Source organism: Castor canadensis, chromosome 16 (assembly GCF_047511655.1).
Source record: "Castor canadensis chromosome 16, mCasCan1.hap1v2, whole genome shotgun sequence".
Taxonomy (NCBI): Eukaryota; Metazoa; Chordata; class Mammalia; order Rodentia; family Castoridae; genus Castor; species Castor canadensis.
In genome coordinates, this window is record NC_133401.1 from 57,212,541 (window position 1) to 57,239,040 (window position 26,500).

At 38.6% G+C, this 26,500-nt stretch overlaps 2 protein-coding genes across 11 annotated transcripts in view; one reads left to right on the top strand and one right to left on the bottom strand.

Moving 5' to 3' along the window:
* The window catches only part of Cnot8 (CCR4-NOT transcription complex subunit 8), a 61,466-nt gene that overhangs the window by 4,203 nt on the left and 30,763 nt on the right, over positions 1–26,500 (top strand). For 2 of the 8 annotated variants that reach the window (XM_074057070.1, XM_020169523.2), the window contains exons 2-7: positions 1,601–1,787; positions 2,847–3,040; positions 14,302–14,463; positions 15,009–15,153; positions 15,843–15,953; positions 18,064–18,545. In XM_074057070.1, the coding sequence (XP_073913171.1) occupies positions 1,671–1,787; positions 2,847–3,040; positions 14,302–14,463; positions 15,009–15,153; positions 15,843–15,953; positions 18,064–18,213 (879 nt within the window). In that variant the 5' untranslated portion in view covers positions 1,601–1,670 and the 3' untranslated portion in view covers positions 18,214–18,545. Of the gene's footprint in view, positions 1–1,600; positions 1,788–2,846; positions 3,041–14,301; positions 14,464–15,008; positions 15,154–15,842; positions 15,954–18,063; positions 18,546–26,500 lie in introns of those variants that run through there. The other 6 variants (XM_074057073.1, XM_074057072.1, XM_074057071.1 and 3 more) reach the window with 5 other exon arrangements.
* Gemin5 (gem nuclear organelle associated protein 5) overlaps positions 18,081–26,500 on the bottom strand; it is a 52,996-nt gene continuing 44,576 nt past the window's right edge. For 2 of the 3 annotated variants that reach the window (XM_074057069.1, XM_020169521.2), the window contains exons 27-28: positions 25,378–25,474; positions 18,081–24,544 (exon numbers count right to left, since the gene is read on the bottom strand). In XM_074057069.1, the coding sequence (XP_073913170.1) occupies positions 24,335–24,544; positions 25,378–25,474 (307 nt within the window). In that variant the 3' untranslated portion in view covers positions 18,081–24,334. The remainder of the gene's footprint in view (positions 24,545–25,377; positions 25,475–26,500) is intronic. The other variant, XM_020169522.2, reaches the window with a different exon arrangement.

Below are 26,500 nucleotides of genomic sequence, written 5' to 3' on the forward strand. Positions count from 1 at the left end.
ACCCACTGTTCTATTGTGTTGAAGATCCACATGGTTTTATAAGTAAATGCCCTTATGATAAGTCATTGGTCCTTTATTGGTCTATTTTTTTTTTTTTTTGGTGGGATGGTATTTGAACTCAGGGCTTCTTGTTTGCAAAGAGGGTGCTCTATTGCTTAAGTCATGCCTGTAGTCCATTTTGTTCTGATGATTTCAGAGGTGGAGTTTCATGAACTATTTGCCTGGGCTGGCCTTGAACTGAGATTCTCTTGATCTCATTCTCCCAATTAACTAGGATTAGAGCCACCGATGCACAGCTTTTATTTATTTATTTATTTACTTATGGTGGTACTGGGGATTGAATTCAGGGTCTTGTGCTTGCTAGGCAGGTGCTCTACCACTTGAGCCATTCCACCAGGCCCCCCCCCCTTTTTTTTTCTTCTTTTGCATTACTGGGGTTTGAACTCAGGGCTACTCCTTGAGCTACTCCACCAATCCTTTTTTGTGATGAGTTTTTTGAGATAGGGTCTCATGAATCATTTCCCCAGGCTGGCTTCAAACCTCCATCCTCCTGAGTTCTGCCTCCTGAGTAGCTAGGATTACAGGCATGACCCACTGGCGCCCAGCTGCCGGTTAGTTTCTTTTTTACTGTTTAAAAAAGTAGACATACCTTAAATTCTGATTTTTACTGTGGTTGGTAAGGGTTCAAATCAGCAAGTGGGATTGATTTTTACCACTTAAATCCTTCATGTCATCTATTTGCACAAATTTAAAGAGGTATTATATTAAGCTAATTAATTGTATTTGGCTTTTGGATTGTGGGGAAGAATAATTTCCTTTTTTTGAGGAATGGAGAGAGGAGTTCAATGCCCTTTTTCATTGTGGATATAAAGACAGGAATGTGGAGACTTGAACTTGAGAGTGTAGAGCTATATTATCTCATGCTTTCAGAGATCTCAGATACTCTTAAAATGGCTAAAGTGATTCTTTTAGAAATGTTTTCATGATTTGGCTCTGTGCAAAGTGATATGAAAGTACTGTGTAAGGGACATCTGTGGTCAAAGGGGGAGGCAATTTTAGTCTTTAGGTAATCTGCAAAGGGCTGAAAAACTAGTTTAGGGTGGTGTTTTTGCTTCTGTGCTGAAGGGCAGCTTAGACAGAAGGTTTCTTTAATAGCTTTAGTTACTTCAGGTTAAAGATCTTTGTGTGTGTGTGTGTGTGTGTGTGTGTGTGTGTTTTGACAAAGGCAAGCTTCCCCATCACATAAAATGGAGAATAATTGTCCTGGTAATATTTTAGCTTAAACTAATGAACTTATGGTAGAAGGTGTTTTTTTTTTTTTTGGTGGTACTGGGGGTTTGAACTCATGGCTAGGCAGGTGCTCTACCACTTGAGCCACTCTGCCAGTCCTGTTTTGTGTTGGGTATTTTCAAGATAGGGTCTTGTGAACTATTTGCTGGCTTTGAACTTTGATCCTCCTGATCTCTGCCTCCTGAGTAGGTAGGATATAGGCCTGAGCCACCTGAACCCGGCTAGAAGATAGTTTTGATGTCTTTGTTTTGTTGGCATCTTACAGAAGTCTGTAAACTTACTTGATTTCAAAATTTGTTCTTAAATCTAGATCAGATCAGACATTGTGTGGCTTACTCTCTCACATAGTTAGCTACAGTGACTTCTCAGATTTCTTCAGGATGCCTGCAGCACTTGTGGAAAATAGCCAGGTTATCTGTGAAGTCTGGGCCAGCAATCTAGAGGAAGAGATGAGGAAGATCAGAGAAATCGTGCTCAGTTACAGTTACATTGCCATGGTAAGTAGCTCTACTCTGACTCACCTTCCCATATGGGCTTAGGGAATGTTTAATGTAAGATTCTGAAAAGAAATGATTCTATTCCAGTAAAGCCAAAAGTTAAACATGATGGAAATTTATAATTTTTTAAATGAAACATCAAGTTAGCCAATGTTTCTGAGGAGAGTGTAATCTCTATTACACTCTTAAATTTTACAAAAAAATTTAAGAATTTTTTTGTAATGTAACTCTGTTTGAACAGAGTTATAACTTCAAAAGCAGTTGTGCCAACCATAGTGGGTACATTTGTTCTGCAGATATGAATTTGACTATACAGTGTTTTCAAAAGTTTTTTTTTTTTTTTGCGATACTGGTGTTTGAACTCAGGGCCTACGCCTTGAGCCACTCTACCAGCCCTTTTTCATGATGGGTTTTTTTGAGACAAAGTCTTACAGAACTACCTGCCCAGACTGGCTTGGGACTGCGATCCTCCTGATCTCTGCCTCTTGAGTAGCTAGGATTATAGGTGTGAGTCACTGGTGCCTGATGGTAAGAGCCCTTTGGAGAGAGGCGTGTGTTTTGTTTTACTCTAGTGCCCATTACTTGTTATTGTTTTCAAAGCCACCTCACGTTACTGCATTACATTAGCTGCTTGGAGTTTGTGACTCTAGCTTAGTGGTTCTACCATTAACTTATCAGTCTGGTGTTCAGAACTCTATGATCTTGGTCTAGTATTTTTGTTCAAGCTAAATGCAGCTTTTTGTTATTTTTCCTGAATGGTTGTCTGACTTTTCTGTTTGTATTTTGTTCATACATTGTTCTCACCTTAGAATGTTCATAAGGGACTACCTGTCTACCTATAATTACTTAGTTACTTCTACTTACATTTTGCCTAGATCTTTAGATTGTATAAAGTTTCATGATTCTAGTACTTCTTCAGTATCAATAAGAACAGTGTTTTTGTGCCTAACCATGGAGCTTATCGTGTAAATTTTATAAATTGAAGTCAAACTTTTAAATTATCAATGCAATATCTACTGTCTTGTGAAATGTTATGGTGAGAGGCTTTTTTTCCCCTAGGACACAGAGTTTCCGGGTGTTGTAGTGCGACCAATTGGTGAATTTCGTAGTTCCATAGATTACCAGTATCAGCTTCTGAGGTGCAATGTTGACCTTTTAAAAATTATCCAGCTGGGCCTAACATTCACAAATGAGAAGGGAGAATATCCTTCTGGAATCAACACTTGGCAGTTCAACTTCAAATTTAACCTTACGTAAGTATTTGAGATACTTTTCAGTGTTATTCTTAAGATCTCCTACATTTGTGCAGACTGATTTCTAATTTTACTGATTTTAACTTTTGTTTCCACTGAACCCTGGTAGATGTTGGACAGAGCAGTTAAGGTAGAATAGAGAAACTCAGAAAGTAAAGTCTCTTTTAAAGAACTCTTACAACTTAACATAAAAAGACAATCCAGGGCTGGAGATATATGAGTCGTAGAGCACTTTCCTGTCATCTGCAAGGCCCTGGGTTCAGTCTTAAGCACTGAAAAAACAAAAACAACCCAACTAAAAATTGGCAGAAGATATACAAATGACCAATAGTGCATGAAAAGACACACAGCATTATTAGTCATTAGGGAAATGCAAATCAAAACCATATTGAGAAGCCACTCCCACTGGAGAGGCTATGCTCAAAGAGATATCATGACTTAGTACATATAATATTTAATAACTAACAGAAGTCAGTATAACATAAGTTGGTTATGGTTTGGAGAAATTGAAAACTTCATACATTGTTGTTAGGAATTCTTTGGAAAATTTTGGAGAACAGTGTGGTAGATTCTCAAAAGGTTAAACATATAAACCAGTAACTCTACTCGTAGGCATATGCTTGAGAGAAATGAATAAATAAAATGTGTTGTATCTGTACAATGGAATATTATTAGGCAATAAGAAAGGAATAAAATTCTGATATATACTACATATGGATAAACCTTGAAAACATTGTGTTCAGGGAAAGAAGCCAGTTACAAAATAACACATATGCTATGATTCTATTTATGAAATGTCCAAGGTAGAAATAGAAGAAATCATTGGTTGTCTAGAGTGGGGATTAGGGGATCCTTTGGGATAATGGGCATAGGATTTCTTTTCACAGGATTTTTGTTTTGGGTGGGACTGGGGAGCTTCAAGCTTGCTAGGCAGGTGCTCTACTACCTGAGGCACACCTCCAGCACTAGGCTTTCTTTTTAAGATGATAAAAATGTTTGATAATTATAGTGGTAATGGTTGTATAACTAATATACTAAGAACCAATGAATTTTATAAGTAAGTTAATTGTTTGGTCTGTGAATTTAATTAATTAATTTATGTGGTACTGGGATTTGAACTCAGGGCCTACACTTTGAGCCACTCTATCAGCCCTTTTTCGTGATGGGTTATTTTGAGATGGAGTCTTACAGAACTATCTGCCCAGACTGGCTTGGGACCTCAATCCTCTTGATCTCTGCCTCTTGAGTAGCTAGTATTACATGTACAAGCTACTGGTGCCCAACTGAATGAATTATATTTAAATAAAACGGTTTAAAATAAAAAAAGTAAAGTTAAGACCCAAGTTGTAGTTAGGCCAGTATTTAAATAGGGATTCTCTCATTTCTTAGCTGAGTGATTTCGGGTCAGTCCTTTTACCTGTACTTAAGTTTGTCTATAAAGCAAGATGTTTAGTACCTGTCATAATAGAAGTAAGATAGCTGAGTATGGTGGTGCATGCCTTAATCCCAGCTACTTGGGAGGCAGAGGTGGGAATCTGAGGCCAGTTTAGGCAAATTTAGGCAGACTATATCTCAAAGAACAAAATGTAAAACAAAAGGGATAGGGGCTCTTGCCTAGCATGCATGAGACCTTGGGTTCAATCCCAGTACCACCAAAAAAAAAAAAAACAAAAAAACAATAGCGTGGGTGCAAGAATGGTAGTTGAATCTGAAGCCTATTTGATAGTTGGCACATTTTAATGAAACAAATTTTAGTAAAAAGCACATAATGTAAAATTTACCATCTTAACCATTTAAAAATGTTCAGTGATGTTAAGTAAATTTACATTGTTGTGAAACAGATTTCTAGAACTATTGTTTTACCAGTCAAAACTGAAACTCTGTACCTATTAACTCTTACCCTCTCCATGTAGCTTTTCATAACCACCATTCTATTTTCTATTTCTGATTTTAACAGCTTTAGATATAAGTGGAATCCTAGAGTATTTGTCTTCTTTTTCCCTTTGAGACAAAGTCTCACTATGTAGTCCAGGTTGCCTCAAACTAACATGCTCTTGCCTCAGCTTCCTAAATGCTAGGATTATAGGTAAACACCATGCCTAGCTCTGTCTTTTTTGACTGGCTTATTCATGTTGCAGCATTTGGAAGGTTTTCCTTCCTTTTTAAGGCTGAGTAATCTTCCATTGTATGCATAAATCACATATTATTTATTCATCTGCCAGTGGACACTTGGGTTTCTTCCATCTTTTGGCTCTTGTACACCTATGTTTGCAAGTACTTCTTCGAGACCCTGCTTTTAATTCTTTCAGATGTATACTCAGAGTGGGATTGCTGGGTCATGATAGTTCTCTTTTTTTAATTTTGAAAATGATATAATTTTTTAAAGGAGAAAGTATAGAGGAGACTGTCATTTTGCTGATTGCACTACGTGGTGGTTCTGATTAGGTCTTAATATTTTAATACTGCTTTGCATTAGAACATTCAATAGCTGGGAGTAATTTTTTGATTTGTTCATATGTTTTGAAAATCTGAGGTTCATACAATTTTGGGGGATAATCTCGATCTTTCAAGATTGTGATGGTTTTCTTTCTGATTTAACTTGAGTATATATGAGAACCATTAAAATTGTGAAATCTAGTGGGAAAGGAGTCATTTAGTTTAATTTATTTCCCTACTTTTGCATTATGTGGTATTTTAAATAACATTGTGGTTAAGCTGATGGGTATATTTATAGTGGAATACTATGTCAGTTACAAGGGTATGTTATGAATATTGATTTGGAAAGGAGACCTATGATTTATAGATACAGGGATTTAGGTACATAGGTGTAGGTAGAGAAAATAGGCTGTAAAGATGTATATAAGCTCAGTTATTGTTTCTGTGGAGCAGCATTATATGAACAATAATTTCATTTCTGCTGTTTTTTTTTTCTTTCTAGATGGTACTGGAGTATAAACTTAGGGCCTACACCTTGAGCCACTCCACCAGCCCTTTTGTGTGATGGGTTTTTTTGAGATGGTGTCTCATGAGCTATTTGTCCAGGCTGGCTTGGAACCATGATCTTCCCTCTCTCTGCTTCCTGAGTAGTAGCTAGGATTACAGGCATGAGCCACCAGTGCCTGGCTCTATATTTTTTATCAGTGTATATTAATTGCATAAAGGAGGTTTTACTGAGATATTTTCATATATGAATATAATGTACTTTGATCACATTCACCCCCTCTATTATTCTTACCTCCCTTTTAAAACAAATTTTGCTGTTGGAGTGGCTCAAGTGGTAGCGCACCTTCCTAAAACAAATTTTAATGGGTTTCATTATTCGGTTTTCATACATGCATATGAAGTACTTGGCCACCCCTCTTCACTCTTTTTTTTTTCGGGTGGGACTGGGGTTTGTACTCAGGGCTTTGTACTTTCAAAGCAGGTGCTCTACAGTTTGAGCCATGTCTCCAGTCTTCCACTTCATTTTCTCCTTTTATATCCTCCCCAGTAGTTACCGCCACTAAACAGTCCCTCTATTTTACACTTGTGTTATTTTTTTTTTTCTGGTCTGGAGGCAACATGCACATGTGATATTTTGTCTTTCTCAGGCTGGCTTATTTCACTTAGCATGATAATTTCCAATTCTATCGATTTTCCTGCCAAGGACATAATTTTATTCTTCTTTATGGCTGAATAATTCTCCATTGTGTATATATACAAGATTTTCTTTCCATTCATCAATTGATGGATACTTACGCTGATTTCATAATTTGGCTATTGTGAAAAGTGCTATTAATGGGTGTGTAGGTGTCAAGTATGCTGACTTTAATTTCTTCAGCTGTTTACCTCAGAGTGGTATAGCAGGATCATGTAGTAGTTTTATTTTTAATTTTCTGATGAACCTCCATAGTGATTTTTACATTCCCACCAACAGTGAGTAAGGCTTCCTTTCCTCCTGCTCCCTGCATCCTTGCCAGCATTTGTTGTATTCTTGATGATTGCCATTCTTTGATTTGCATTTCCTTTATAGCTAAGGATATTGATCATATCTTCATGTATCTATTGATTTGAGCTTTTGAGAATTGTCTGTTTGATTCCTTTGCCCATTTATTGGATTGTTAATTCTTTTGGTGTTTAATTTTTGGAGCTCTTTATATAGTCTGATATTAATCCTTTATCTGATCAACAGCTGGCAAAAATTCTTTCCTGTCTGTAAGTTGTCTCTTCATTCAGGTAATTATTTTCTTTGCTGAGCAGAAGCTTTTTAATTTGATACAATACCACTTGTCAATTCTTGTTCTTATCTCCTGAGTAATTGAAGTCCTATTCCAAAAGATATTACCTATTCCTATATCTTCAAGGGTTTTCCCTATGTTTTCCTCTAGTATTTTTCCCCTAGTAGTTTCAAAGTTTCAAGTCTTACATTTAGATCTCTGATCTATTTTGATTTAATATTAATTTTTGTACAGGTTGACAGATAGGAGTCCATTTTCAGTCTTTTTTTTTTTTTTTCAGTACTGGGTTTGAACTCAGTACCTACACCTTGAGCCACTCCACCAGTCCTTTTTTGTGATGGGTCTTTTCGAGATAGGGTCTCATAAACTATTTGCCTGAGCTGGCTTGAATCACGATCCTCCTGATCTCTGCCTCCTGAGTAGCTAGGATTACAGGCGTGAGCCATCAGCACTTAGCTCAGTTTCAGTCTTCTACTTGTAGATATCCAGTTTTCCCAACACCATTTGTTGAAGAGACTTTTTTTGTAATGTATGCTTTTGGCTCTTTTGTCAAAATTCAGATGGTTGTAGCTGTGGGGACTTATTTCTGCATCTTCTACTCCATTGATCTACATGTCTGTTTTTGTGCCAGTACAATGCTGTTTTTGCTAGTATAGGTTTGTAGTGTAATATGAAGTCAGGTATTGTGATACCCCCAGCATTACTCTTTTTGCTCAAGATGGCTTTGGTGATTTAGGATCTTTTGATTTTTCTGTTTCTGTGAAAAATGACATTGAATTTTAAGGGGATTGTATGGAAACCCATAGATTATTTTGGTAGTATATACATTTTCACAATATTTATTCTGCTGATCCATGAACATGGGAGGTCGTTCCATCTTATAGTGCCTTCAGTTTTTTTTTTTGAGGTTTTCTAGCTTCATTGTAGAGGTGTTTCATATCCTTATTTAGGTTTGTTCCTAGGTATTTAATTTTTTGAGGTTATTGTGAATGGGATTGTTTTCCTGATTTCTTGCTTAGCCTATTCATTGTTGGTATGTGGAAAAGCTATTGATTTTTGTACATTGACTTTATATCCTGTTAAAAAGTGTTTATCATATCTAAGAGTCTTTTGGTAGAGTCTTTTGGTGGAGTCTTTAGGATCTTTTAAGTGCCAGATCATATCATTTGCAAATAAGGATAATTTCATGTCTTCATTTCCTATTTGTATTTCTCTTATTACTTTCTCTTGCCTTATTGTTCTGGCTAAGAATTCAAGTGCTATATTGAATAAGAGCAGAGTGAGTGGATACTCTTGTCTCATTCCTGACTTTAGAAGAAATAGCTTCAGTTTTTCTCCATTTATTATGATATTGGCTATAGGTTTACCTTACATAGCCTTTATTATATTGAGGTATGTTCCTTCAGTTCCTAGGTTTTTTTGGGACTTTCAACATGAAGGGATGTTGAATTTTGTCAAAGGATTTTTCTGCATCTGTTGAGATGATCATGTGATTTTCGTCCTTTATTCTGTTTTGTGTTCTGTACTACATTTATTGATTTGCATATGTGGAACCATTCTTACATCCTTGGAATGAAACCAACTTGATCATGGCATATGATCTTTTTAATGTTGTTGAATTTGATTGCCAGTATTTTATTGTGAGTTGTTTTGTTTCTGTGGTACTGGGCATTGAACCCAAGGCCTTGTGCCTGCTAGGCAAATGCTTTATCGTGAGTTTTTACATGTATGTTCATCAAGGAAATTTGTCTGTAATTTTCTTTTTTTGTGTCTTTATCTGACTTTGGTTTCAGTATAATACTGGCTTCATAGGATGAGGTTGGTAGTATTCCCTTTCCATTTTATGGAATAGCTTGAGGAGCAGTGTTTTTTCTTCTTTAAGAAGTCTAGTGGAATTCAGCAGCTAATCCCTCCAAACCTGGGCTTTTCTTCATTGGGAGACTTTTATTATTGCAGTTCCATTGCTTGTTATAGATTTGTTTAAGTGGTTAATATCCTCTTAGTTCAATTTTGTTAGGTCATATGTGTCTAGAAATTTATCTATTTCTTCTAGATTTTCCAGCTTATTAGACTATAAGTTTTTGAAATAGTCCTTAATGATCCTCTGAATTTCTTTGATATTTGTTGTGATATCCCTTTTCTCATCTCTGTTTTTATTAATTTGGGTCTTCTCTTTCTTTTGGTTAGTTTGGCTAAGGGTTTGTTAATCTTATTTATCTTTTCAAAGAATCAACTTTTTGTTTCATTGATTCTTTGTAGTGTTCTTTTAATCTTTACTTTATGAATGTCTGTCCTGATTTTTAGTAGTTTGGTCTATCTGCTGCTTTGGGGTTTAGCTTTTTCTAAGAGTTTGAGGTGCAGTGCATACGTTTATTTATTTGGAATCTCTCTGTTTTTTTTTTTTTTGTGGTACTGGGGCTTGCACTCAAGGCCTCACATTTGCAAGGCAGGTATTCTACCACTCATGCCACTTCGCCAGCTCCTTTGAGATAGGGTCTTGTGAATTATTTGCTTGGGCTGGCCTCAAACAGATTCTCTTGATCTCTGCCTTCCAAGTAGCTAGGATTATAGGCATTAGCTATCAGAACCCGGCTTCTCTGATTTTTTTAATGAAGGTAATCATAGCTATCAACTTAGTTTTTAGTATTGCCTTTGCTGTGTCCCAAAGGTTCTGGTAAGTTGTATTTTCATTTTTCTTTGATTCTAGGGACTTTTTGATTTCCCCATTTTTTTGATGACCCACTTGTCATTCAAGAGTGCATTGCTCAGTCTCCATGGGTTTGGATATTTTCTGTAGTTCCTCTTCTAATTGATTTCTAAGTTTATTTAATTGTGGTCAGGACATTATTTCAGTTTTCTTGCATTTGTTAAGACTTTATGCCCTAAGATATGATCTGTTTTGGAGAAAGTTCCGTGGACTGCTGAGAAGAACGTGTACTCCGTAGCTGTTGAGTGGAATATTCTGTAGAATATTGGGTGGAATATCTCTGTTAAGTTCGTATGATCTATAGTGTCATTTAAGTTTGAAGTTTTCTTATTGATTGTTGTGTAGATGACCTGTTGGTGAGAGCGGGGCATTAAACTCACCCTGTATTATCGTGTTGGGATATCCACTTGTATGTCTAGTGTGTTTACTTTGTGAAACTGGGCCGATGTTTGGTACATACATCTTCATAATTGTTGTCTCCTCCTGCTGGGTTGTTCGATTTATGAATATGAAGTGACCTTTGTCTCTTCTAATAAAGTATGGTTTGAACTCTGCTTTGTAAGATATTAATGTAGCTACTTTTACTTGCTTTTTAGGCTACATTTGCTTGGAATATCTGTGTCCATCCTTTTACTCTGAGCCTATGTTTGTCTTTGCCGTGAGGTACATTTTTAAAATTTTTTTTATTTTTTGAGGTACTGGGGATCAAACCCATGGCCTCATGCATGCTAGGCAATCACTGAGCTATATCCTCACCTCTGAGAGGTGTGTTTTTTTTGTAGGCAACAAATGGTCAGGTCTTGTTTTCTAGTCTGCCAAACTTTGTGGGTATATGTGTGTGTGTTTGGCAGTTCTGGGGTTTGAACTCAGGGCCTCACACTTGCTAGGCTCTACCACTTGAGCTACTCCACCAGACCTTTTTGTGTTGGGTATTTTCGAGATAGGGTCTTTTGAACTATATGCCTTAGGCTGGCTTCAAACCATGATCCTCCTGATCTCTGCCTCATGAATAGCTATGATTACAGGCATGAGCCACCAGTACCTGAAAGGCTGTGTGTTTTGATTGGAGAATTGACACTATTAATATTCAGAGTTATTACTGAATGGTATATAGTAGCTCCTTCCATTTTATTGGTTTTGTAGTGTTTGTTTCTTCCTAACTCCTTATTTGCTTATCTACTCATCTAGTGAGATTTATTCTTTTCCATACTTTTATGGTTGTGTTTATCTTCCTCTTCTGGGTTTAGGATTCCTTTAATTATTTTATGTAGTGCTAGTTTAGTGGTCATTGGCTTTAGTTTTTATCATGGAAAGTTTTTATTATTTCTTTTTCAGTTATGAAGGACAGCTTTGCTGGGTACAGTAATCTAGGTTTATGGTTACCTAGCCCTTTCAGGGCTTGCAGTACATCATTCTATGCCCTCTTTGCTTTTAAAGTTTCTGTTGAGAAATATAATTCTGATGGGTTTGTCTTTATAGGTGACCGGGTACTTGTCTTTTGCAACTTTCAACATCCATTCTTGTTTTGTATGCCTAGTATTTTAACTATAAAATAATATGTGGAGAGGTTTTCTGGTCCTGTCTGTTTGGAGTCCAAAAAGCCTCCTGTACCTGGATGGCCATGTGTTTCTCAAGATTTGAGAAGTTTTTTGTCCTTATTTAATAGAATATTCAATGGAATATGTTTTCTATGCCTTTAGCTTGCATTTCTTCTTCTATGCCCATAATTTGTAGGTTTGTTTTTTTAATGGTGTCCCAGAGGGCTTGCATGTTCTGTTTGTACTTCTTTAGTTTTTTTTTTTCTATCTTCATTTGCATGTTCTGACACATTCACTTTGTCTTCACACCTTGATATTCTGCCTTCAGTTTTATTCATTCTCCTGGAGAGAGTTTCAACTATGTTTTTACTTGACTTATTGAGCTTTTCCAGAATTACAATTTAATGTTATTTCAAATTTCTATATCTTTATTGAATTCCTGTTTCATGTCTTGCATTGACTTTTTTTTTTGTGGTACTGGGGTCTGAACTCAGGGCCTTCACCTTGATCACTCCACCAGCCCTATTCTTGTGAAGGGTTTTGGAGATAGGGTCTCGTGAACTATTTGTCTGGGCTGTCTTCGAACCTCGATCCTCTTGATCTTTGCCTCCCGAGTAGCTAGAATTAAGGCGTAGCCACCAGCTCCTTGCTACTGCATTGACTTCTTCATTCAGCTTTTTGAGCTTTCTTAGAATTCATTCAGGTGTTTTTTCGTGTCCTCACTAATTTTATTGATATATGGATGTATCAACATATTCTTTTTAAAGACTGGGTCTCACTACATATATATAGGTTCCTTTTAGAGACTGAGTCTAACTGTGTAACCCAGACTAGCCTTAAACTCATGATCCTACTTCCTCTGTCTCCTGATGCTGGGATTATAGGCATGCACTCTACCAGTTATTGATAATTCTTACCTTTTTTTTTTTTTAAATTCTTTGAGATTCATCCACTTCACAATTGTTAGTGTTTGTTACTGTGAAGTTGTTGAGTTTTGGAGGAGTTATGTTACCTTGTTTATTTATTAATTTCTTTATTTATTTGTGTTTCTGTGTTGGGATTTGCACATTGGAGGCCAAGCCATTGGTTGTATGTTTTAATCACCTGTAGTCTTTCAGTTGAAATATTCTTAGTGTTCAGGCAAGACAGTGTTGTGGCCGGGTTGATCTGCTATTTCTTACAACTTGGCTGTGGGTATAAGTTCAGTAGGCAAGCATTTGTCCACGTACTCAGGGCACCTGGCCTGATCTCGAGCACTGCTGAGATTGAGGAAAACTGAGTCTCTTGTAGAAGAGTCACTTGTCCACTTCTGGGCTACTTTCACTGTGGAAGCTTCCCTTCTTTGTGTACTGGGAGCCACTGCTGGCTATAGGGATCTTTTCAGCCTGTGACCTACATAGGTGCTTACTTGTTCCATAAGCACTCCTGTTAGTGTCTCCAGGGGCAGCCAGCATTCAAGCCTAGGGGTAACCCCCAAATGCATCAGAGAGTTGGGGGATAGGGGAACAAACAGAGCACTGAGTTCTGCATTGCCTGGGGGAGAGCTGAGGGATTAGGCAGTCTGCTCGCTCTTCTCAATGCTTTCAAACCCCATCCAGCAGCTCTGGGTCCTCAGACCCTTGTAACAGGCAGCATCTGCAGCCAGGAGGTAGGTCCTGGAAGCCAAATACTACCCTAGCCACAGGCTTGGTGCTTTGTTTCTACCATGATCCTCAGGTAATGAGACTTACACTTTGCCAGAAAGATGGGGCCACACTGCAGGAACTCCTGTTTGATCTTCTCTATGGGACTATTCCCTTTCTACAACTGCTTCTGGTGGCCGTGTACCACATAGACACTGTGGCTGGGTGTCTCAGGATTCCTTCAGCCATCATTGTTCTTTGTTTTCAGTCCCCAGAGTATCAGTCTCAAACAGTAGGCCCTTTCTCAAGATGGCATCTTGCAATAGCTCTCAGAGATGAGAGGAACAGCAGTATCTTTCTTCATTGAGGCTAGCCTTTCACACCAGAGCAGTCACTGTGTTATCAAATTCTGGACTGAGTTTAAGGATTGTGGGTGGTATAGTTTTACCATGCAGCTAGAATTGTCAGTCTGTCACCAGGGCCAACTGCCTTACCTTGTGATGGTATCTTCAGCTTCCCTTTTCCTTCCTGGGAAGCTCAGGACAGGGTTTGGAACTGCTTGTTGCTTTTCTCTGTTGCCTGTGTTTCTCCATGCTTTTCTTCCTGTCTTGCTATCTCTTTTGTGATTCCCACTGTTCTTCCTCTGTTTCTTTTTCTTTTCTTTTGGTGGCACCTGGGTTTGAACTTTGGGCTCGCTTGCCAGGCAGGCACTCTTAACTGCTTGAGCCACTCTGTCAGCCCTTTTTTCTCATGAACTATTATTTTTCCTGAGGCTGGCTTTGAACTGTGATCCTCCTGATTTCTACCTCCTGAGTAGCTAGGATTACTGGTGCCCAGCTTTTACTGTTTCTCTCTTCAGAATATAGTCTCTCCAGTGTTACCTGGCGCTTCATGTCCAAAGATCAAAATGGTGGACACTTCTATTTTGCCATCTTGCCCTCTGAATTGATCTTTTTTCTTTTTGGCTGTACGGGGATTTGAACTCAGGGCCTCACACTTGGTAAGTAGGTGCTCTACCACTTGAGTGACTCCACCAGCCCTAATTGATCTATTCTTAAATTATGAAGAGTATTTCAGGACTATATATACTATAAAATTATGAGGTGTTGGTAATATTACTGCCTTCTACATCTGTTTCATTATCTAACGTATAATAAGTGAATACTTTTTTTTTTAGAGAGGACATGTACTCCCAGGATTCTATAGACCTCCTTGCTAACTCTGGACTGCAGTTTCAGAAGCATGAAGAGGAAGGGATTGACACATTGCATTTTGCAGAACTGCTTATGACATCAGGAGTGGTTCTCTGTGACAATGTCAAATGGCTTTCATTTCACAGGTCAGTCTCAGACTGTGTATCATTCTCTTACTTTGGGCTAAGCTAGAGAGGGAATTGAATTGTTAGCTATTTTACAGTTCCATTGGTTCTGTTATATTCATCAACAGCAGTTAGAAGTCAAAAGTGAGTTCTGTTTTTCATGTTTCATGTTTTCAGCAAACACTTCAGTGCTCATACTGGTTTGTTTCACATGAGTATTGGGCTCATCATGTAGCCAGTCAGGAGGTGTAATTCCAAGAAGAAGGACTTCTGTCTTTTAATCTGTTGTGGAATTTCTCAAGTAATCAAAAGGCATATTCCCCTTAGGAGCTACATTTTATCTTTCTAGTACTTTTGGATTTTTGATGGATAAAATCCACATTTATAAACTGTTGGGGAGCTCCAGTGGCAAATTGGTTAGCACATGGTACATATATATAAACCATTGTTTTTCTTGTGTATCTCCAGAAAGTTCAGATTACAGTAGGGTATACTGCTTTGGAAGTCGGAAATAAAGTTGTTGAATGCTGGAGCCTGGTAACTCCTGCTTTATTCTTTCCTTGTAGTGGCTATGATTTTGGCTACATGGTAAAGTTGCTTACAGATTCTCGTTTGCCAGAAGAAGAACATGAATTTTTTCATATTCTGAATCTTTTCTTTCCGTCCATTTATGATGTGAAATACTTAATGAAGAGTTGCAAAAATCTTAAGGTATATATTTTTCAATACTAACAGCCCCCCACCCTGTAAAAAAAAAAAAAAAAGCCCAAAACAGACTTGACATTTTGTTTTATTGCTATGTGTTCTGCATGCATTCTTAAGTAGTTGGTAGGTGCCAACATTTTGCTAGGGAGGGGGTATAACAAAGCTGACTGGCACAGGGATTTGTGTGTGGGTAACCTGGACACAAAGGGAGCCCTCTGTTTCTTTCGTTCTAAAGCATGTATCTTTCACCTGAGGCCCATGGACCTAGTGAAATAGTTGGGAACATGAGGTGTAGGCATTTGTTAGTGATGGGCTCTGCAGTGTCCAAGATTCTCAGAGGGATTTGTGACTCTAGAAAGTTCAAGAAGTCACCACCTGAATGAGTTGTCATAAGAGATTTGCTGTCTGGAATTGAATTGGCATTTGCCATTTCCTAAACCTTGTTTTATAGCAGTTTTGATTTGAAGGGGCTGAGTTCTGGCAAAATTAACAATATAGAAAAGAAAGGAATAAAAACTATTATTTGGAGGGAAGAAAACAGTTTAAGGTCTAAAATATGGGTACTGAGGCCTATTAAATAAATGGCCTATTCTACTACTTGGCACTGCTACAAAGTAAACTCAAGTAGTCTTAGTTGAGTCCAGTAGAATAGTGTACGCTTTATAACATTATCTTTGCTTTCTGTACATCTTTAGGGAGGTCTTCAGGAAGTTGCTGATCAGTTGGATTTGCAGAGAATTGGAAGGCAGCACCAGGCAGGCTCCGACTCACTGCTGACAGGCATGGCATTCTTCAGGATGAAAGAGGTAAGCTCCATCAAATGTGAGGACTTCTCTGAAGAGATTTGCTGTCTAGAATTGGATTGGCCTAAAACTTGCCACAAGCTAAGTAGGTGGGTGATCCTTGTGGGTTGAGGGTTGTTGAACCTTTAGTTTCTGTTAGAAGCTGATGGCCACTTTGAAAGCAGTTGTTTTTGTTAGCTTTTTATGGTGTGACAACATATCAAATGTAGCTTGAAAGGCAAAAAGAAGCATTCTGAAGTAGAGTTGCTTCAGAATAGCCAAGTATTCTTTAGCATACACAGGTCCAGAGTATACCCAATGTTCCTGGATGTTCTGATCCTTTCAGTCATTTGCTTTTCTTCTGATTTCCACAATAGGAACCTACTTGTTAGACCACCTGCTGTGTTATGCTGAGTTCTATTAATTATTAAATACTGAGTTTACTACAACTCATTCCTGAAGACTGAATTTCTTTTTCAGTTTCTCTATTCACCCACTCTAAGTCTCAAAATGTATTTGAAGAAGGAATAAGAAATTGCTTTCAAAAATTAAAATGATGATTTTTATTGATACTTTTAGGAATGAGTCATAATAACTGAGTGGTATTTCCTCTTTTTTAGAGGAAAGAGATAGTATGTGTCTTCTTTGTTATTCTTAATCATAAATCACAATTGTTAATTACTACATGCACTGGGAAGTTTTGTAGTTAGCTTTCTGTTACTGTGATGAAAGAACCCGAGATCAACTTAAAAGGAGGGTTTTGGTCCATGGTTGATTGGCTCTGTTGTTTTTTGGGATTAGGGAAGCCAGAACATCATGGTGGGAGAGCATGGGGTGGACAGGTCTGTTCACCTTATGGTGGTTAGGAAGTAGAGAGAGGGGAAGGGGCTATGGTCCCAGTATGTTTCTTGGCACACCCCCAGTGACCTAACTTTCTTTTACTAAGCTCCACCTTCTGTTTTGCTCTTTTTTTTTTTTTTTTTTGTGGTACTGGAGTTTGAACTCAGGGCCTCACACTTATAAGGCAGGTGTGCTACCACTTGAGCCACTCCACCAGCCCTTAGGCTCTACCTTCTAAATGTTTCACCACCTCCCAATAGCATTATAGGCTATTCAGGTAGGGGACATTTCAGATCCAAACCATAACAAAAATATTTTAGGTTAGTGGTTCTCAACTGGGGACAATTTCATTTCCCATAGCACATTTGGTAATGTCTGGAGGTACTTTTGGTGTCACTATTGGGTAGGAGAGGGTGGTATGCTACTGGCCAGGGAAGCTGCTAAACATCTTCAGATAGTCATCCTGCTCAGTAATGCTGAGGTTGAGGTACCTGGCTATAAGTGCTGAATGTTCTTGACTTCTCACAACAACACTATTATCACCCTTTCCCCTTCTTTTTCCTTTCCTGTTTTTTTTTTTTTTTAGTGGTACTGGGGTTTGAACTTAGGGCCTACACCTTGAGCCACTCCAGCAGCTCTTTTTTGTGATGGGTTTTTTTTTTTTTTTCGAGATAGGGTCTTGTGAACTATTTGTCCATGGTTGGCTTTGAACTGTGATCCTCCTGATCTCTGCCTCCTGAGTAGCTGGGATTACAGGTGTGAGCTACTGGCACCTAGCTTTTTGTCTTTATGAGGGTTTGGCTGTGTACCCCAGGCTGGTCTTGAACTCAGATCTTCCTTTCTTAGCCTCCTGAATGCTGAGATTATAGAAGTATGCCACCATGCTTGGCTAAAATGACCCCATTTTATATATAAGGAACCACAGTTTAAAAAGAGTTGAAGTGACTTTGATGTCAGGGTCACACAATGAGTTAGTCTGAGTCTGGAGATGAAGCTGTTAACCATTGCCTTACCTGTGAAGAATGGGCAGTTGTTTCAAATGGCGATAGCTCATGGATCTTGGCAGTGAAAGAATTCATGGAAAGTCTTAAGTATACAGCAGAGCCTATATTTAGAGATAGTAGCATGAAAAGTATGTATAAGAAAGGTTTGGAGCCTTTCTTTGCTAATTCACTTTCTAGCTTGCCAGATTTTCAGAGCTTTCAGAGAGCTGGGTGGTGTGATTTGCTAGCGTTGAGACTTGCCATGACTCCTGGCATGATTCTTACCATAGTTCTCTTGTCCTATTCTACAGCTGTTTTTTGAGGACAGTATAGATGATGCCAAGTACTGTGGGCGGCTCTATGGCCTAGGCACAGGAGTTGCCCAGAAGCAGAATGAGGATGTGGACTCTGCCCAGGAGAAGATGAGTATCCTGGCGATTATCAACAACATGCAGCAGTGATGGCGGCAGGCTCTGCGAGGTGGTCCTAGTCCCAAAATGGTGCTTCCTGTGCTGACTGCATACTTATCTTACCCAAGAGAAATACTTCTTTTGAGCAAACTGTACCTATCATCTGCATTGAGGAGAAAGACTTTTGTTTTATTGGAGACAAAAGACGTCTTTATTTTAGATCCAGAAGGGAATTTGCTCTGAATTTGTAAATAGATCTTTATTCCTCATCCCTATGTCTCTCCACTCCAGTTGCCTACTGCCACCAGCATCCATGGCTTATTTGACACCTTTTTATACACCCAGGACAAGTCTGAAACTAGTAAAAATTATATAACTCTTAACTTGTTGTCATTCTTTTTCTTTTAAATTTGTTGCTAATCTTTGATGAAGATTCTTACTAATTCTCAGCTGAGCTGAGGACTTCAAGGGAAAATGGTATTCAAAGTTGTGCCTGGGAAGTGGGTTGTAGAATTTGAGTCTTGGCCTTTCCTTTTTTGATGCTTCTCAAGGACACTGGCTTTCCTCACTTTGGATTTGGAACTATTATATGGAAATGAATTGCCTCTGCACTGAAATCTGAACATACTTTGGCTGAATCTGTCCTTCATTTGTGACAAACTCCAGAATGGGCATTAACCTGACCACTGAAGTGTCTTAAAGTCCGTGCTTCATCATGCTACTGGGATTTGCTGTCATTTATGTATCATCTGAAGTCATTAAAATTTTGAGATAATGAAATATTCTGGATTTGATCCTGAAGGAAATGGTTAAGATTAGATTTTTTGGGTCTTAAGTCTGTTCTATTTTCAGTAATATGATTCCAGATGGCCTGTGTTCTCTCACCTCCTCTTGTTTCCCTGCTTTACCTTTCAGCAAACTGAGAAGTTAGGGAGATGGATTAATATAAGTACTAGGAATGTTGAATCTTTAGAAAAGTTATAGTAGTTATTTGTGAACAGGGCAGTAAAGGAATTTGGTTTAGAAAGATTTCTTGGAGTAATTCCACAACTGGGTAAAAAGCTCAGGACTTTGTTTTTAAAACCATTCATTTAAAAAGCAGACTTTCTTTTTTTTTTAATAACTATAGAATGGACAATTTTGCAAAAACAAAAACCCTTTTGGAATGGTGGAAATAAAAACTGGTAGAAAACTCACTGAAGTGGATGAAGTCTTACATTTTAAAAGCTCATGGAAAACTAAATTTGAAATGATTAAAAAATGTTAAGTATTATAAGTTGGTATTTAAGATGCTTGTAATGATATTTATGTTTTTAATTTTGTAAAATAAAGATTTCTTTTTAACCACTGGCAAGAAGGCTTGGTTGTTCATAGCTATGAATTGCTGGCTGTGGAAGATGGAGGAGCGTCCTGCCTCCATTATCAAATTGACGCTTCACTTCAGACCTCCTCCTGGGCCTTTCTAGGGAAGCAGTTTTAATTTTATTCCCTGGGGCCACTCATATATCACAGATCAGCTTAATTAGTGGAATTCTTTTTTTTGCAGTACTGGGGTTTGAACTCAGGGTCTACACCTTGAGCTACTCCACCAGCCCTTTTTTGTGAAGGGTTTTTCAAGATAGGCTCTCATGGACTATTTGCCTAGGCTGGGTTTGAACCTTGATCCTCCTGCTCTCTGCCTCTTGAGTAGTTAGGATTACAGGTTTGAGCCATGGATGCATGGCTAATTAGTGGAGTTCTTTAGGAAGAATTGAGCTTCAGATTTCCAGCCCCAGCCCCTTTTTTTAGTGGGATTCAGGCTTGAACACAGGACTTCATGGCTTGTAAAGCAGGTTCTCTACCACTTGAGCCACAATTCTAGTCCATTTTGCTCTAGTTATTTTGGCTATGGGGGTCTTGCAAACTATTTGCCCTGGCTGACCCCAAACCTAATCTCATCCTTTCAGGTAACTAGGATTATAGGCATGAGCCACAGGTCCCACCTTTCAGCACAAAAATGTGGGGTTGTATTGTGAGACAGTTTTGCTATGTTACCCAGGCTGTCCTTGAACTTGTAGGTTCAAGCCATCCTCCTGCTTTAGCCTCCTGGGTAGCTAGGACTACTGGCACACACAACTGCATCCAAAAGATCTAGAATTTTGACTGGGAAGTTCACGTATAAGAAGAGGTATTTGCCAGGCACAGTGGCGTGGCTCACGTCTGTACCGCTAGCTACTCAGGAGGCAGAGATAGGGAGGAACATGGTTTGAGGCCAGTATGGGCAAAAAGTTCATGAATGACCATTCAATAAAAGCTGGGCATGTTGGTGTGCACCTGTCATCCAGCTAGGCAGGGAACATAAACAGGAGGAGCAGGGTCCAGGCTGGCCTGGGCATAAATGCAAGACCCCTATTTGAAAAATACCTAAAGCAAAAAGACTGCAAGTATGGCTTACGTGGAATGCCCCTGAGTTCAAACTCCAGTACACCTAAAAAAAAAAAAAAAAGAAAGAAAAATTATCACTTTAAGATTTGTGGTGACAGCAAGACAGTGATTCTCTCAACCACTGATGCCATGTCCTTTCAAACCTGGATTAAAGCAGGGAATTCAGCTTTTCTTTAATTGAGGTCAGATTTACATGTCAGGAGATGTTGAAGTGAAGGGCTGAACTCTTGAGAGTGAGGATCTGGTCAAACTGGAGAGATAGGAGACAGCTTATTAAAATGGTGCTAAAGAAAACTCAAGTATTAGAACTGGCAGGAACTTTGTATCAGTACATATATATAGGTAAGTGGTTATCTTCAGAAAAAGGAATTGTTGAAGGGTAACCAAGGGAATTAATTTTGGGTGCAATTCAAGCCCTATATATTGCCAAATGTTTCCAGTGTCAGTCTAGTCAGTTTGAACAAGTTTCTCAGCCAGTGCTGGTATGAATGAGGTCAATTTAGAATCCTAATGTCCAAGCTATCATTGAGTATTATAATTTCCTATTTTATTCAGTTGATATTCACTAAGGACCCACTAAATATGAGGCACTTAAATAGGAGCTAGGGATAAAACAGTACACAGATGACATAATCTGTATCCTCATTGGAGTTTATAATCTACCTGTGTTGCCAGACAGTATTTCAAAGGTAATGTCACTGAGGTTGAGGTTCAAGACAAAGGAAATTTAGGACTGGAAGTGTGGCTCAAGTAATAGTGCCTGCTTTGTAAGCACTGAAGCCCTGAGTTCAAATCTAAGTTCCACAAAAAAAACCACCAAAAAACCCCAACACACCCTACACACACACACACCCTACACACACACACACACACACACCCTACACACACACACACACACACACACACACACACACACACACACACACACACACACACCCTACACACACACACGCACACACAGAAACTGACATCTAAAAGATAGAGACTTACCAAGGCAAAATCCCAGAGGGACAGAGAAGTTGGTGGGCTCCAGCAGCTAAGAGACTGGTGTGGCTGGAATCTAGTAGCAGGGTGAGTTGACAGAAGGTCAAGAAGGGCTGGGAGCAGACAGGGCCTTAACAAACCACTTTTGAGATTTTTATCCTCTTTCCAAGAGGCATAAGCAACTACTGAAAGGTTTGTAAGAAGGAAATTGATTAAACTGGGTTTGCAATTTAGAACAGTCACTGCTAGATGAAGAATAGGGATAATAGCAGACTCAGAGAGACAATATTGGGAGGTCAGTGCATGTGGGTAACTGGGTTGGAGGTAACAAGGTAGGTGATTAGGACTACTGTGGAGTTAAAGAGGCAGATAAACCTCTTTGTGGTTCTGATAATTAGGGAGGTGGATTTTCTTTCAATTACAAAGTTTTTTTTTTTTTTTTTTTCCAGTATACAGAGGTTTGAATTCAGGGACTTCTGCTTGCTTGGAAGGTGCTGTATCACTTAAGCTACACCCTTTAGCTCTTTTTTTGCTCTAGTTTTTGGATAGAGTCTGCTGTTTTTGCCCTGGGCCATCCTTGGACCACAATTTTCCTATCTATGACTCCTACAAGCAGGGATTACAGATGTGCACCACCATAACTAGTCTTTTATTTTTTTCAGAGGTACTGGAGTTTGAACTCAGGGCCTCATGCCTTGCTATGCAGGTGCTCTACAGCATAAGCTTACACCTCCAGTCCATTTTACTCTGGTTATTTTGGAGATGGGGTCTTATAAATTATTTACCTGGGCTGGCCTTGACTGTGATCCTCCTGATCTGTGCCTCCCAAGTAGCTAAGATTATAGGTGTGAGCCACTGGTGCCCCCCCCCCCCCACTTTTTTTTGAGTCAGGGTCTTGCCCTGTAGCACAGGATAGCCTGGAACTCATGATCCTCCTGACTCAGCCTCCTGAGTGCTGGGATTACAGATGTGTACCACTATGCTCTGCTTAACAAGTACTGTTTACTCAAGGTGGAAGGTAATAAATTTTTTTGCATCTCTAAGACTGAACTGCTATCTAGTTCAACTTAGCCATCAACTTTATCATCCTGCCTCAAAAATAAACTAAAAACAAGCGTCTTGCCTAGCAAGCACAAAGCCTGGGTTTAATCACCAGTACTGTGGGAAAAAAAATCTCTACTTCTAAGACCAATGTATCCTCTTCCTAAAGTTCACTTAACTGTGAGGATTTGGGTTTGATTCTTAGCACCAAAAAAGAAAAGATAAAGAATTATGAGTATTTAAATTTTATAATAATTCTTTTTGGGCTTAGCATTTTTTAAACTAGACACACACAAATGTCCCTGAAGGTTTGGAGGTGTGGCTCAAGCGGAAGAGTGCCTGCCTCATAAGTGTGAAGTTCAGAGTTCAAACCCCAGTACTGCAAAACAAAACAAAAAAACAAAAAGCCCCACAGAGCAAATACCTTTCAAAACTGCCTCTGAAGTTTTCTCCTTTTGGGAGAGTTATTAGTGGTTTTCATTCTTGCTGCACACAACACTGCCAACCCTGGAATTAACTGAAAAATAAGCTAAACAGAAAATCCTTCACAGTGAATCTCAAAAGAAAACAGTTCAATTATTGGGAAGGAGTGCTTCTCCCACCCAACACAAGGCTTGTCTTGTTAACCAGACATTACGGAAACTTGTTCTGACATTTTCCAATTGTTTAAGTAACCAAAGAGCACAGGGCTTATATTTAAATAGTATTAAAGGTTCTATTATGCTAAAGTGGGAATCCAGTGATCCACTCATAAATCTCCTGTTAAATTAGGAATATGCATTTTTCTCCAAAGATTATCTATAGTTTAGTCTTAATTCTTGTGTGTGTGAGGCTTGTAAACACCCCCATAAGATTAAGAATCTTTGTTCAGGAGTGACTTGGTTACTATCAATAATTTGTTAAAAAACTGAAGGGATATAACACAGTTATTCTTTTCCTTTTCTTTTTTTGTGGTACGGAGCCTTGAACTCAGGGTCTACACCTCGAGTCACTCTACCAGCCCTTTTTTTTGTGATAGGTTTTTTTTGGGAGAGGGTCTTTTGAACTGTTTGCCCAGGCTGGATTTGAACTGCGATCCTCCTGATCTTTGCCTCCTGAGTAGCTAAGATTACAGGCGTGAGCCACTGGCGCCTGGCTTGTTATTCGTTGTTATTATGCTTAGTAAGCAACGTATCTAAATAAGCAATTCCATAAAACAATGAAACCAAATTTTCAACCTAAATTAGTTCAGGTAGAAGGTAGGGTCAACAGGACATACATACAGGTCGGTTTCAGATTCAAACTTCAGTCTGTGAGAGAACAGAGGTGGGAAAGCTGGGCTAACAAAAATAATTAAGAACATCCACCCATTAACAATTCTGTCTCCAACAAGAATGAGATGTTTATGATCTGGTGAAGTATTTATAAAGGTAGTTTGTGTTTAAGAACATAACACTTTAGGTGATTAAAAAAGTTTCTCTCTTTGGGTGAAACCTGCATAAGGCTTTAGAGATGACCACAATCACTCTATAGGTACTAGTTTTGAATAACTACTGCTGGCTTTTCATGATCTTCCCTTCACTAGGAAACCACAATTGAGGCCAAAGTCAGGTTCCATCTTGTGTAGGGTAGACAAAGTTGATTCAAGTTCAACTGTCTTCTGTATATTAGTTTGGATAACTGCAAACACATCTAGTGATCAGAATGAGTGCTTGGCAAGGTGTGATTGCAGAGATGAAAGATGTCAATTGTTCTGTGGCACAGTTTCTTCAAGGTCCTTGAAAGTTCGTGTGCAGAGGGACTGGTAGCATCTTTTGTAAGCTTTAGTGTTGCCATATTTCTGAAGGAACTCCTGGGCCTGTTGTTGCATTTCCTGAGTCACACAGCCAGGACACTGGGACCCGATGTGAAGCAGGACAAGACAGCACTCTAGCACATCTGGGAAGGGCCAAGTCTGAAAGACATATGAGGATGAATAAGGAAGTGTTTGCAAAAGAGCCCCAGAAGGACATGTGCACTGCTACTTGTCAAGCTCAGCTGAGCCATTTCTTTCCTAAAGCAATGCCCTTTCTTGCTCATCAGTTATTCTAAGGAGAGATGATATTCAACAGTGGAGGATGTTCCTCCCAACTGATAGAATCTTTTTCTAGTGTGCAAATGAAATAAACTTAAAAAATGCTGTTGCTCTCTCTACAAGGTACAAAGCCAAACTTACCTATCTACGGGTAAACTATCAAATACACATGGATGATACCATTACATTTTACTTATTTACTGACTATAAAATTTAGTTTCTCTGAAGAACTTCTTGTGTGATTAATAATTCTACTTTCATAAAATATTTTAGCGAACTAAAGGTAACCAGACTCTACTATTTTATTTCGATACTGGGGGTTTGAACTCAGGGCCTCGTGTTTGCTAGGCAAGTGCTCTATTACTTGAGCCACATCACCAGCCTCAGATCCTCAATTTTTAAGAACATACAAATAGGCTGATTTAAAAAACTGAACAGAGAAGTAGATGATCTTTAAGAATTTGGTATAGCTTGGTGCTGGTGGCTCATGCCTGTAATCCTAGCTGATCAGGAAGATCACAGTTTGAAGCCAGGCTGGGCAAATAGCTTGTGAGACCCTATCTTGAAAAAAACCTGTCACAAAAAATTGGGCTTGTGGGGTGGCTCAAGGTGAAGGCCATGAGTTCAAGCCCTAGTACTGTGGAAAAAAAAAAAAAAAGAATTTGGAATAGTCAAACTATAATATGAAAAATGTTTTACCAACTAAATCTTACCTTAATACTCTCAGGAAACTTAGCCATTCTCTCATTTGCCTCTGTGAGCCTTTTGGTTAGTTCAGGCAGAGAAACTGTTTCCTTTTCTTCTTCTTTACTAGTAATAATAATAAAAAAGTGTAAGTCCACTATCTTGCCTTGGTAACTTTTTTCTTCCCAGTTGATTTTATTGTGGTAAAATACTTGTGAAATTCACCATCTTAACCACTGTTAAGTATACATTTCAGTGGTATCAGGTACTTTCATAATGTTGTGAAACCATCATTCCCACAACTCTTGTCATGTTGTGAAACTGACATTCTATATTCATTAAATAGTAATTCTCCATTCTGTGCTCCCTCTGTCTCCTAGCAACCCATACTTTCTATTGTATAAGTGGAATCACACAGTGTGTATCTTTTTGTTATTGTCTTATTTCACTTAGCAAGACGACCTCAGATTCATCTAAGTTGTAGCATTATGTCAGAATTTCTTTTATAAAGCTGAGTAACATTTCATGAAATATATATTTAATATAAATTTTTACATATTTATATAAATACAAACATGCATTTATGCCTTGACCTTGCAGTCTTCCTGCTTCTGCTTCCTGAATGCTAGGATTACAGGTGTGTGCTAGCATCCCTGGCTCTCCTGCTTTCAATTCTTTTGGGTATATTACCAGAAGTGGAACTGTTAGATTATGGTAATTCAACTTTTTAAATTTTTTGAGGAACTGCCATACTGTTTTTCTCCTTTTATGTTCACACCCACAGTGCATAACAGTTCCAATTCCTGTATGTCTTCATCATTTATTATTTCCTTTTTTTTTGTGGTGGGACTGGGGTTTGAATTTGGGGTGTTTGAAAAGTGGGCCCTCTAACCACCTGAGAAACCCCTGCAGTCTATTTTACTCTGGTTATTTTCAAGATGGGATTTCATGAACTATGCTGGCCTTGAACTGTGATCCTCCCAATCTCAGACTCCCTAGTAGCTAGGATTATAGGCATAAACTACCAGCACCCAGCCTTAATCTGACAGTAGCCATAACAATGGGCAGGAAATGTTATTTCACTGTAGTTTTGATCTGCATTTCCCTCATAATGAGTGATGCTGACTATCTTTTCCTGTGTTTATTGGCCAT